This window comes from Petaurus breviceps, unplaced genomic scaffold, assembly GCF_028583685.1.
Source record: "Petaurus breviceps papuanus isolate PSGF00001 unplaced genomic scaffold, PetGlider_PUasm1.0 90865, whole genome shotgun sequence".
NCBI lineage: Eukaryota > Metazoa > Chordata > Mammalia > Diprotodontia > Petauridae > Petaurus > Petaurus breviceps.
The window spans coordinates 3,892,318-3,904,897 of NW_027187367.1; the positions used below are offsets into that span (position 1 = coordinate 3,892,318).

General features: G+C 43.6%; 1 protein-coding gene across 4 annotated transcripts; it reads left to right on the forward strand.

The window, feature by feature from the left end:
- The first annotated feature begins 3,398 nt into the window (after positions 1–3,398).
- Positions 3,399–12,565, forward strand: GTF2H4 (general transcription factor IIH subunit 4). Of its 4 annotated transcripts, XM_069073213.1 has the most exons (15): positions 3,401–3,564; positions 5,912–6,034; positions 6,481–6,623; positions 6,894–6,998; positions 7,106–7,237; positions 7,493–7,589; positions 7,750–7,838; positions 8,080–8,191; positions 8,293–8,361; positions 8,593–8,676; positions 9,906–10,038; positions 10,171–10,301; positions 10,791–10,838; positions 10,975–11,053; positions 12,078–12,565. In XM_069073213.1, the coding sequence occupies exons 3-15, from the start codon at positions 6,481–6,483 to the stop codon at positions 12,248–12,250; spliced, it is 1,395 nt and encodes a 464-aa protein (XP_068929314.1). In that variant the 5' UTR covers positions 3,401–3,564; positions 5,912–6,034; the 3' UTR covers positions 12,251–12,565. The 4 variants fall into 4 exon arrangements, with proteins under 4 accessions (XP_068929317.1, XP_068929315.1, XP_068929314.1 ...); XM_069073216.1 differs by lacking the exon at positions 6,894–6,998 and having other exon boundaries at positions 3,399–3,564; positions 7,057–7,237; XM_069073212.1 differs by lacking the exon at positions 5,912–6,034.
- Positions 12,566–12,580: the final 15 nt, after the last annotated feature.

The following is a 12,580-nucleotide window of genomic DNA, read 5'->3' on the forward strand; positions in this document are numbered from 1 at the left end:
AGCAGCCAGTCCAAAGTCCATTTCCTTACTATATGGTTATCAGAATAGAAGTAGCTATAGAATACCTGCATATACCCCAAAATAGAGTTGGGAGGAGAGTCTATTTCATACCAATAGTCATTTCCAGAAGCATACTCACCAACTGTACATGCTTCAAGGACTGAACCCTTCTTATATAAAAGCTACATTATGAATTAGAAGATCAAAGAAGAGATAGATTTATTGTTTATGGCACATAATGTATTGTTAACAAATAATAAGAAAGAAGACAGCGCTACTTTAATTTGACTTGGCTGATATGTATGTTCTTGTCAAACGATGTACTCTTCAAGCTAAAAGGTTAGGGGGAAAGGTAGAGAAGAAAATAAAATCTAAGAAGTGAAGATAAAGTAAGAGACCATCCTAACCTGTTTCCTCATCTGTAAAGTGAGACAGTTGGACTCTAAGGTACCTTCTATCTTTTTTGTCTAGGATCTTATGAAATGAATGTGTCTCTAGGCACAATGTGTCTAATATTACTTCCAGGATGCAAGAAGGAAATTCTTTTTTTTTTTTTTAAAGCAATCGGGGTTAAGTAACTTGCTCAAGGTTACACGGCCAGTTATTTCTGGGTGTGGTGCTAAGTATCTGAGCCTGGATTTGATCCCTAGGTCATCCCAACACTGGGGCTGGTGCTCTTACTCGATGAGCCACCTGGCTGCCCCGACAGGTTTTTATAAAAAAGGATTTCCCCTATCTATTTGGTGGATTTTTGAAAACTACAGACTCATAAGCCTGACATCATGAAAATTTCAAACTATTAGAGTTACAGAGACCTTAGAGGTCATTTAGTCCAACTCCCTAATTTTACAGGTAAGGAAATATTTTTTTAAAATTTTGAAACATTTTATTGATTAAAAAAATTTTTAAATTACATCCATTTCCAATTATATCTTTCTCCTTTTCCTCCCCCAAAACCATTCTTTGTAATTAATGAATAAAAAAGAGAGGAAGAAAAGCATTTTATCAGAACTAACCAACGCATTAATTGAATCTAACAGTATATGTGATTTTCTATACTTGTAACTCACCCCACATCTGAAAAGAAGGTTTGGAAGTACATTTTCTCATCTTTTCTTCAATTATTCACTTTTTTGTTTCCTTTTGAATTGTTATAGTTATTGTGTATGTTGTTTTTCCTGGTTCTGCTTATTTCACTTGGGATCCATTCATATAGGTCTATTCATTTATCTCTGAATTTTTTTTATTCATCATTTTGGGATAATATTCCATTACATTTATACATTTTGTCTGGGCATTCCCCAGTTAATGGGTCTCTATTTTGTTTTCAGTTCTTTACTACAAGAAATGCTGCTATTAATACTTTGTTGTATAGAAAAACTTTCTTTTGGGGTATATACCTAGCAATGAGATCTATAGCATAGTATGATTATAAATTCTTTGAGAGGATTAATTATTAAACTCATGAATTGTGAGAATTTAGAAAAAGAGTGATGGTTCTTAGAAATCATGGGACTGTAGATTTAGAACTGGAAGGGATTGTAGAGGTCATATAGTCTAACCCCCTCATTTTTCATGTGAGAAAAATGAGATTCGGATACATTAAATAACTTGTCCATGGTCAGATAGCTACTAAGTATCAGAAGTGGGATTTGAAGCAAGGTCTTCTTGCTTCCAAGTCCAGAACATAGCTCATTATGTGATACTTTTGCTTCATAAAGAAGTTATGCCAAAATGTTTTCATTTGCTTTTTTGATAGGGACAGCTCTTAGTGTGGTTGATAGAGTTTTGGACTCCCAGTTAAGGAAAACCTGAGTTCAAATTCTGCCTCAGACATTTATTAGCTATATGATGCCAGGCAAGTCACTTAACCTTTGCCTCAGTTTTTTTCATCTGTAAAATGGGGATAATAATAGCATCTACCTCACAGGGTTGTTGTTAGAATCAAATACATGTAAAATGCTTTGTAAATCTTGAAGCATTTTATACAAATGCTAGCTTACCGGACAGGTTTCTAGACTGGTAGATCAGAGTAATGGTGTAACTTGCTCAGGGTCACATACCTAGTATTAAATGTGTGAGGCTGGATTTGAACTCAGGAAGAGCAGTCTTCCTGACTCCAGGTTTTGCACTGTATCCACTGTACTACCTAGCTGTCCCATAGCAGACAGGGAGTATGGATTAATGCAATCAGAGCTATCTGAGGAGAGGTCTCTCAGTAATGTGCTACAGGACTGTGTCCTAAGACCTCTTTCTCTCTCTCTCCTATCTATATCTATCTATCATCAATAATTTGTTTTAAGTAGAAGTCATTTGAAACTTTCAGATGGTACAAATTTGGAAGAGTTGACTAATAATAAATGACAGATTCAAAACCTAAAATTATTATTATTATTATTTTGCGGGGGCGGGGTAAGGCTGGACAATTGGGGTTGACTTGACCAAGGTCACATGGCTAGTAAGTGTTAAGTGTCTGAGGCCGCATTTGAACTTAGGTCCTGCTGAATCCAGAGCTGGTGCTCTACTCACTGCACCACACAGCTGCCCCTAAAATTATTTTGATAGACAAAATTGAATGGATCACCAATAGGATGAAATCTGACAGATATAAATGATTTCATTTAGATTCCCACGGTCAGTTTCACAAGTACAATGGCTTAGTCATTCAACAGGAAAAAGAAGGTAAGGGAGGATAGTGAATTGCAAACTCCATATAGGTCAAGTGTGATACAATAAACCAAGAAAAGCTTATGCTCTCCTGGGATATATTAAGACACAGAGCTTCCAGGAACAAGGAGCCCTGTTATATCCCATCTGGGGTACTGGATTTGTTCTGGTCACCGCAGCTTAGGAAGGCCATTGAGATACTGAAGAGCATCCAGAGGAGAATAACCAGGATGGCCAAGGACCTTGAGGTCATGCCCTGAGAGGGTCAGTTGAAGGAAATGAGAGTATTTACCCAGGAAAAGAGAAAGCTGAGGGAGTGGGAGGGTTGTGGGTGGGTGGCTGGGGAGAACATGATAGCTGTCAATTATTTGAAAGGATTGTTATGTTTGGCCCCAAAATGCTTGTACCAGAGTGAAAGGTATAGAAAAGAAGATCTGATTTTGTTAAATTTTATTCTAACTCTAAGAATTAGAACTGACCTAGAGTGAAAGATACTGTCCAGGGTGGTACTAAAAGACTGGGACGAATAGAGCATCGGAACTAAAATAATCTTCCTACGGTTTCCTAGCCGAAACTCCCAATGCCTGGTCGCTCGAGATCCCCACCCCATCCTGTCGAGGGGCCCGCTGGGAGTTGTGGTCTGAGGAGACCTCGCTACCCTTTAAGGAAAGAGCGGGCCAAGGCGTGGACTCCGATTCCCAGCTTGCTTTGCAGCCCCGTTCTCCCTCCCTCTCGCCCCTCCTCCCAGCACCAACTACCCATTCGTGAGCTCCCTTCAGTCAGTCCTGGAGGCTTCACTCCCTTCCCTTCTTCTACCTGAGTTCCTCCAGTCCCCCCAAGCCGGAGCTCCGGGGCTGGCGGCGAGGGTGCGGAAGAGGACGCAAGGCCGAGGCCGGGGTGAGTGTGGGCGACGGCAACGGCGAGAAAGGGGGAGAGAGGGAGAAGACCCGGAGAAATCCGAAGATTGTGTGTGTGCGCGCGCGTCCCATGTATGTAGTGGGGTGTGTGTGTGTGGTGTGTATGATTTGTGTAGGGTGTTGTGTGTAGTGTGTGCGTGTGCGCGCCCCCATGTATGTAGTGTGGTGTATGTGTGTGGTGTGTATAATGTGTGTAGAGTGTTGTGTGTAGTGTGTGGTGAGCAGTGCATGGTGATGTGTGGTGTGTATATACTGTGTGTGGTGTGTAGAGTGTTATGTAAAGTGTATATTGTGTGATACGTGAGAGTAGTGATGTGTGTAGTGTGTATAATGTGTTGTGCAGTATACGTGTAATGTGTATAATCTGTAGTGATGTGTGTAATGTGTATAGTATGTTGCGTGCAAAGTGATTTGTGTAGTGTGATAATTTGCATAAGATGTGATAATACATGTAATGTGTTGTCTGTGTAGCGCTATATGTAATTGTTTCGGGTGTGATGTGTGTAGTGTGTAATGTGCATAGTGTGTTGTATGTGTAGTGATGTGTGTAAGGTGTGGAGTGTCTAGTGACTGTGGTGTGTGTAGTATCTAGAGATGTATGTAATGTGTTTGTGATACACACCTGTGCAGGGGGAGGCATCGTTGTGTTGCACTCTCTAATCAATAATTCTGTAGTGCTGTGAGGTTTGTGAAATGCTTTCCTCACGTTTCTTCCTGAGAATGCAAGAATCACATTATCCCTTTTTTTCCTGAGTGTTAGAGAGGAGAACTTGGTCAGTCACACAGCTAGCAAGTATCACTTGAGGTCAATGCCAGTGCTGATTCCACTTTCCGGTGTTGCTTCTCCTCAAAGGGCTTTAAGGTTCACAGGACAGGTATCACTATCTCCATTTTACAGATAAAACAGCATTTTATTTCTAGTAGCTGGCTGAAATGGAATTTGAACCCAAGAATTTAATCCAGTTGAGGGAGCGGGGTATGGTCGCCCTCTTTTGAGGAGAAAGGACCTTGAGAGACTAAATAGAAGGATTTGAATTTTAGGGAAAGAGATGAGATGTGTGGTAGTATAAAATAATAGAATTTAGACTTGAAAGTAATGTTAGCGATCATTTAGTCTAAATCTCTCACTTATAGTCAGTTAACAATCATTTATTAAGGGTATATACACCAGGCAGTGTCTCAAGTACTGGGCATACAAAGAAAGGCGAAAAACCCTACCCTCAAGTAAAAATCCAGTCCCTACTCTCTAGGGACTCACAATCTACTGTGTTTCCCCGATAATAAGACACTGTCTTATTAAATTTTTTTGGAAAGAAAAACACCAGAGGGCTTATTTTCAGGGGAGGGCTTATGTTGTCCTGCCTCAGCTCTCCTCCATGGCACTGCTCTCAATGGCGCCAGCAAGCAAATCACTGGGGAAGAACGGGATGACGGGCTCACTGCTGCAGCTCTGATTGGATGCAGCTCGGAGTGCGGCGAGCGTTTCATGGGGGGGGGGGGATGGGGACGGGGACGGTGTATACAGAGGGTACGGTAATGCAGCGTGTAGCGCAGGGGATCACCTTCACTACAGTAGCAATCTCAATAGGGCTTATTTTCCAGGGAGGGCTTATTTTAGAGGAATCTTACACAGTAAGGGGAGGGCTTATTTTCGGGATAGGCCTTATTATCCGGGAAACACGGTAATGGAGGAGATAACATGTAAATAACTATGTACAGATAAGATATATACAAGGTAAATTGGAGGTAATCTCAGAAAGAATGAAATTTTAGTGACTTCAGAAGTTGTTCCACCATGGTCACCTGGGTATTTGTTAAGTGGCAAAACTGGGATTCAGATTCAGGTCATAGGATCAGGATCTCTGGATCAGGAAAATTGGTTAAATTTGCTCTTTCTATACATGAGGAAAAAGAGGTGAAGTGACTTGTCAAAGGCCTTACAGTAAGAGCTAGGATGTGAATTCTGAGCTCTCAGATTTCAAATGTAGCATTCTTTTTTATTTTTTTTCTGAAAGCAGTTGGGGTTAAGTAACTTGCTCAAGGTTACACTACTGGGTTTTTTTTTTGTATGGGTGTTAAGTATCTGAGGTCGGAACTGATCCTGGGTCCTCCTGACTCTTAGACTGGCACTCTTACTCACTGCACCACCTAGCTGCCCCCAAGTCTAGCATTCTTTCATCATGACTTTCTAAGACCATAATGCAGTGGGAGAGGTAATGTCTTGAAGCAGAACTTTGCTGGGAGTTGGGAGACCTGTATGATAATGTTATATCTGCTACTAGCTAGCTGTGTGACCCTGGGCAGTCACTTAACCTTGTTTACCTCAGTTTCCTCATCTGTAAAATGAGCTGGAGAAGGAAATGCAAAGCACTCGAGTGTCTTTTACAAGAAAACCATAAATGGGGTCATGAAGAGTTGGACACGACTGAACAACAAACAGCAACAAAAACGTAAATAACTGTTTTACACATATTTCACATCATCATAAAAACATTCCTGAGAAGTGTATAGGGCAGGTATTCTTGTACCTATTTATAGATGAAGAAATTGAAGTGATTTGCCAAAGGTCACAATCTAATTAGGTATGTATTCAAACCTATTATCTGTCTACTGCCTTTCATGTTACATTATATCATATCATATCACTCAATTTTTTGTCTCAGAACAGTCAGAAATAGTACAGTCTACTAAAATATGGGATAAGAAGACAGATACTGGTGAGGAAGACAAGTGGATGAAAGTTAGATCTAGCAGAAATATGGGTTGATGTGGAAAGGAGAATAATATGGGAGAGGATGGAAATGATGTTTGAATGCTAGGTTGAGAAAGGTGATCTGTTGGTTGTTGACATTTTTGGTGTGCAAAGATGAATCATATATTTCTCCTCTCTCCTCAGATGATGGAGGGGACTCCACCTCGGACTGGGCTGAACCGGGGACAGCTACAGTGCCGCAATCTGCAGGAGTTTTTGAGGGGTTTGAGTCCTGGAGTACTAGACCGACTTTATGGTCACCCAGCCACCTGCCTGGCTGTCTTTAGGTGAGAGAGACCCTCTTTGTGGCAGGAACTCAGAAACTACTAATAGTGAAGGACTCAGAGGCTGAACCTGAATCACCATGAGAGAGATTGAAATGCCAGTCAACCTTGTTGATAAATTAGGATGGGAGAAGGGCTTACTCCAAAAGGCCAGGATACTATCTGAGATGGTGTTTTGAATGTAGTACATTGGAGAGACCATTGGTAGCAGAGAAATAGTTGGAAGATGAATTATCATGTTAATGCCTCATATCTTTATCCTGCCTCCTATAGGGAGCTCCCATCCTTGGCTAAGAACTGGGTGATGCGGATGTTGTTTTTGGAGCAGCCATTGCCCCAAGCAGCTGTAGCTCTGTGGGTGAAGAAGGAATTTAGCAAGTGAGTCTCCCTGCCCTCCTCACATTCCTCTAGGACCTTCTGTGTTCCCTCTTCTCAGGTCCCAAAAAACTCATGTCTTCTGTGTCACTTCACTGCTGCCTTTTTAGAGCCCAAGAAGAAAGCACAGGACTGTTGAGTGGTCTCCGTATCTGGCACACCCAGTTGCTCCCTGGTGGCCTTCAGGGCCTTATCCTCAACCCTGTCTTCAGACAGAATCTTCGTGTTGCTCTCCTGGGAGGGTATGTCATCTTTCTTTGGTATAAAATACTATCCATAGGAATGAGGATGGAGGAAGGGCTCCCCAAAGTACTTCTTGTGATTCCACAGTTTTTGTAAATCTCCCTTGCTTTATTGGATAGGTTAGCCTGAGATATGGCTTATTCTAGAGTGAAAAATGTCATGCTCTTAGCTGATAAGGAGGAGGGAAGATGCAGGTGGTATAGGGGATAGAGGGAGAGGAAACATATTTTTACTCTAGACCCATTTGGCCATAGGGGGAAGGCTTGGTCAGATGACACAAGTCAGCTTGGCCCAGACAAACATGCCAGGGATGTTCCATCACTGGACAAGTATGCAGAGGAAAGATGGGAGGTAAGATTCCCAAGGGCATAGTCCTTGTGTTCCCAGAGATTCCCTCAAACTTGTTTATCTCAAGGTCTGTATGTTCCCCTTAAATGCCTCCTAGCCTTCTATAGAAGCTCCTCTGTCCCCTGCTCCACCTGGATGAGACTCAGGCTTCCCCATCCCTCAGGTGATCCTGCACTTCATGGTTGGCTCCCCAAGTGCGGCCGTCAGCCAGGACCTGGCCCAGCTACTCAGCCAGGCCGGGCTCATGAAGAGGTGAGGCCAGGGGCCTGTGGGGCTCCCCGCCTTCCCTTTTTTCCTGTGGGTCCTTGTTGATGTGAGGGTGGAGAGTAAAGAGGGTTTCCCAGGGAAAAACCATGGGAAAGGGGGGAAACTAGGTGAAAGAACATTAGAAGTATCTGAGGAAGCTGTAAGTGAAGAACCCAGGGTGGGAAGATCAATGAGATTGATGCTCTTCTTTTTTCTTTTTCTCCCCAATGACCTTGTATATGCCTAGTTCTGAGCCTGGAGAGCCACCCTGTATTACCTCTGCTGGCTTCCAGTTCTTGCTGCTAGACACACCTGCCCAGCTTTGGTATTTTATGCTGCAGTATTTGCAGACTGCCCAGGTAAGGAGGCTGAGCAGTTGCTGAGGTCACTCCTCCAGTGTAGGTACCAGCTGCTCCCCTGTACTCTTTTGACTTCTCCCCTGTGTCTGTTTTTCCCTAAGAGCCGGGGCATGGACCTGGTTGAGATCCTGTCCTTCCTCTTCCAGCTCAGCTTCTCTACTCTTGGAAAGGTTAGCAGGGAGCTAGAAGGTAGTATTGTGGATAGAAGGTGTTGGGTGGGTGGGGGTAGGAGCGACAGCATTGAAAGAGATGTTGAGGATTGTGGAGGCAAAACAGCAAAACATGGAGAGAAAAATGATTTGGGGAAATAAGCAGAAGAGGGTGAAATAGAGGAAAGGGGAGTTGGAAAGGAGAAAGACATTTGGACATCTCAGCCAACCCTTGCCACCTCTTTATCCTAGGATTATTCTGTAGAGGGTATGAGTGATTCCCTTCTTAACTTTTTGCAACATCTACGAGAGTTTGGGCTGGTGTTCCAAAGGAAGGTATGAGTTCTCATATATATTTATTAAATGCCTACTCTGTGCCAGGTACTGTGCTAAATGATTTGTAATATTGTCTCATTTGGTCCTCATGATAACCCTGGAGGTAGATGTTATTGTTTTGCAATTGAAATTGAAACAGACATAGGTTAATTGACTTGCCCAGACTACTAAGTGCCTGAGGCTGGATTTAACTTGTGTCTTCCTGAATTGATAATTAATTTATGAAATTGTGAAATTATGCAGTGGGAGCAACCATGCCTAATTCTTTGGGTACTCACTGGGTAAGACCACAATGGCAGTGGTAAACGGGATGGCAGTCACACTTTATTAACCACAAAGGGTATGATGGCACACAACACAGAAAATACAGAGACAAGTGGTGAAAAGTGAGGAGGGATACTCAGTGAGGCAGTGTGGGAACAGGGGATGGAATGATAAAGTAAGGCAGGCAGTTCAGAGAAAAAGTTGGGGAGATAAAAAAATGGTTGGGGAAGTAAGAGGCAGAGAGTTTCACCCAAGTAAACATGGATTAGAGTTGGGAGCCCTCAGCAGCATGGACCTGATGGAGATGGAAGAGTGTTTGGGTGGAGCAGGAGTTTATGGTGTCATTTTTACATGTTTTAGCGGGGACAGACTAACCTACTATCTGTACCACCTTGGGGTTGGTTCATTAATGTATCTAAATAATTTCAAAGTTATCACTAAAACTTCAAAGTTGACATGTCCACAGTATCCCAAAGTTGTCAGCACCTTTTGATGTTCTGCTGGTCTGAAACTATGGAGGTCTGGAATTTGTCTGGGACCAGAACCCTGACAGTAGCACCTAGATAGCTTCCCCTGATTCAGCACATATTGTCAGGGTATGAATTTTGGTTAATACTATACGATTTGTAAATTATGCTCCTTTGATCTTTGGGATTGTTTGTATGTGACTTCCAGGTTCCTTTTCGCAATCTCATTTTCCACTATTGCCCCTTTGTAAAGTGGCTATTTATAAACTTACTTACTCTACTGACTAGAATTGGGGTGGTGTTCAGAGGACCAGATCAAGATATGATATACAACCTGACTCCAGTTCTAGCCCTCTCTCCACTATGCCACCTAATTGCTTCAATTAAAGGGGAATGGGGATGGAGAGCAAGGAACTGAAGACTAGACTTAGGTACCTGGGCCCCAGGATGGAAGGGCCAAACAGCATTAAATGGCCCTCCCTCTTCCATGCTTCCTAGAGAAAGTCTCGACGTTACTATCCAACCCGATTGGCTATCAACTTGTCATCAGGTGTTACTGGTGCTGGAGGCACTGCTCATCAGCCGGGCTTCATTGTTGTAGAAACCAACTACCGACTGTATGCCTACACTGGTGAGGTTGGAGGGATGATGATGAAAATTGGTTGTTAGGGAGGGTATTAGAAGAAGGAAGGAGATAAGGGAAGGGGGGTGTTGGAGGAGGAACTGAAGCATCTTTGGTCTTTTGTTTTTTCTTTGGAGATAGAGTCAGAACTTCAGATTGCACTCATTGCCCTATTTTCTGAGATGCTCTATCGATTCCCCAATATGGTGGTAGCCCAGGTCACTCGGGAGAGTGTGCAGCAGGCCATTGCTAATGGTATCACAGCCCAGCAGGTATTGTCAACAGGTGGATAAACCAGGAGGACTGAAGGTAGTGGGGGTGAGCGTGATAGGGAAATGGAGTGATGGAATTTGTCAACAAACAGGTCAGGTTTTATTTGTGTGAGGTAGAGATGGGAACATGGCAGGTGGTTCAGGAGGGTAGCTGGGAAGGTGAATGGTGAAAGCCATTACTGTCAAATGGGGCCAGACGTTGAGGGGTGGGGTGGGGAGAGACAATAGAATATAAATATCAGAGAATGTAGACATTGGGGAAGAAATGATAAATGTGTTCAATAAGAGTAGTAACTCAGCAGCTGGATGGGAACAGACAGGGTTATAGGTAGTGGTGACGATAGGCATGGATGTTAAGTTGCCTGTGGTGTGTGGGGAAAAAAAGAACAAATTAATGTTTCAATAGAAGCAGGTTATAGATTTCAAGATGGCCAGAATTTTCTTACCCTCCTGCTGTGGCCTTAAAACTATCCTCTTGTCTTTCTTCAGATCATTCATTTCCTGAAGACAAGAGCACATCCAGTGATGCTGAAACAGGTCCTGAGTTGGGGCAGGTGTTTGGATAGTGGGAGGGGAGCAAAGGAATGGGAGGAGGGATTTGTCTTGGCAAACAGACTAAAGGCAATGTTCAGCCCCAGCTGAAGTTTCTCATAGCTACTCCAATTCCTTATAGACCCCTGTACTGCCCCCCACCATCACAGATCAAATCCGACTCTGGGAGTTGGAGAGAGACCGGCTTCGATTCTCTGAGGGTAAGTAGCTGGTAGCATTCAGTTGGCAGTTGACTCTTTGGCATAACAGTTTTTGTTCTATTAGACTCTAATTTCATCCATTTGACTTTTATCTCCCTCTTCTTCATCTTGTGACATTTAGTTAGGAGCAGAGCCAAGGCTAGAATTCAGATTCCCTAATTCCAAACTTTTATTCTATCTGGTTTGTCACAGTACCATTTATTGGTCTCTTTTTGTTGTAGGTCCTTTTTTTTTTTATTGCATTTGACTGTCACTGGTGTTAAAGAGAGTCCCTGAGTAGTTGACATTAGGCTTTGTGAGGAGGCAGTACCCAAGCATGGTTCTTAGTGATGCTATTTTTAAAAATTTAAATTAAGTTGCCATGAAGAATTTACAGAGTGGGTGACAAATAAGTCTATATAAATGTCAAAGAGGATGGAAGGCTGGATTTAGAGCCTGGAAGACCCAGCTTCCAGTCAACTCAGATACTTAACAGTGTCATAGATTTGGAATTGGAAGAGATGGTAGAGGCTGCCTAGTCCAACCTTCTCATTTTACAAATGAGAAAACGGCATTAAAGAGTGGAAGTGACTTGCTTAAGGTCACAGGCAGTGACAGCTGGGATTAGAATTTAGGGTCCTGGGTTTCCAAATCCAGTGCCTTTTCAAAGCTGCCCTCTTGACTGGCTCATCACCTAATGTATCTCCCTCTGCTTCGTTTTTCCGCTTTGTAAAATGAGCCTAATAGCTGTAGTGCTTAACCTCACAGGATTTTATCAAAAAATTTAATGTAGGTGAGACGCTGAATGTCAAAGTGCTATTAAAACTACTCAAAAGCCAGGGAGTGGGAATGAATGGATCTGTCAACAAGCATTTTTTAAATTACTTACTGAGCACTTACTATGTGCCAAACACCGAGCTCTGTGCCTGGTGTCATCCGCGGCTTTGGCTGGTAATTGTGTTGCTTGCTGTTTCACCTGCTCTCTGTCTCTCTCCCCCCCTCCCCTCTGCCCCCCTCATCTCTCGGCATGTTCCCGGGGTCCCAGGCGTCCTCTACAACCAGTTCCTGTCTCAGGTGGACTTTGAGCTGCTGCTGTCGCACGCCCGGGAGCTGGGTGTGCTGGTCTTCGAGAACACGGCCAAGCGGCTCATGGTGGTGACTCCGGCAGGGCACAGTGACGTCAAGAGGTTTTGGAAGAGGCAGAAACATAGCTCCTGAGCCAGGGTCGGGCCTTCGAGCGGCCAGGGCCTCGCGCACCCCAGAGACTGCGGAGGACACGGCCTGGAGGGTGTAGCCCTGCCCGCCTTGGAGCCGGGCGGTTCGGGTGGCTGGGCGCGCTCTGACCCCTGGCTGACCGCAGAAGGGGGGCTATTCTCAGGCCACCGTGCTCAGAATGTCAGGCTCTTGGCGTGAACCTCATGTCCTTGCATTTTTTTAAATCACATCAGAACTTTTCATATTCAATAAAGTTGTGGAAGTGAACGGTTCCCCGGACGCCGTTCGTCCCGCCCTCCCAGAATGGGAGTATTTTTCTTCCTAGGATTTCTT

Bases quoted from the DNA above. Each gene is read 5' to 3' on its own strand.
- GTF2H4 (XM_069073213.1), top strand. From the start codon at position 6,481: ATGATGGAGGGGACTCCACCTCGGACTGGGCTGAACCGGGGACAGCTA. The intron at 7,839-8,079 runs GTGAGGCCAGGG...GTATATGCCTAG, and splicing joins CAGGCCGGGCTCATGAAGAG to TTCTGAGCCTGGAGAGCCAC. The intron at 10,302-10,790 runs GTATTGTCAACA...GTCTTTCTTCAG, and splicing joins ATGGTATCACAGCCCAGCAG to ATCATTCATTTCCTGAAGAC.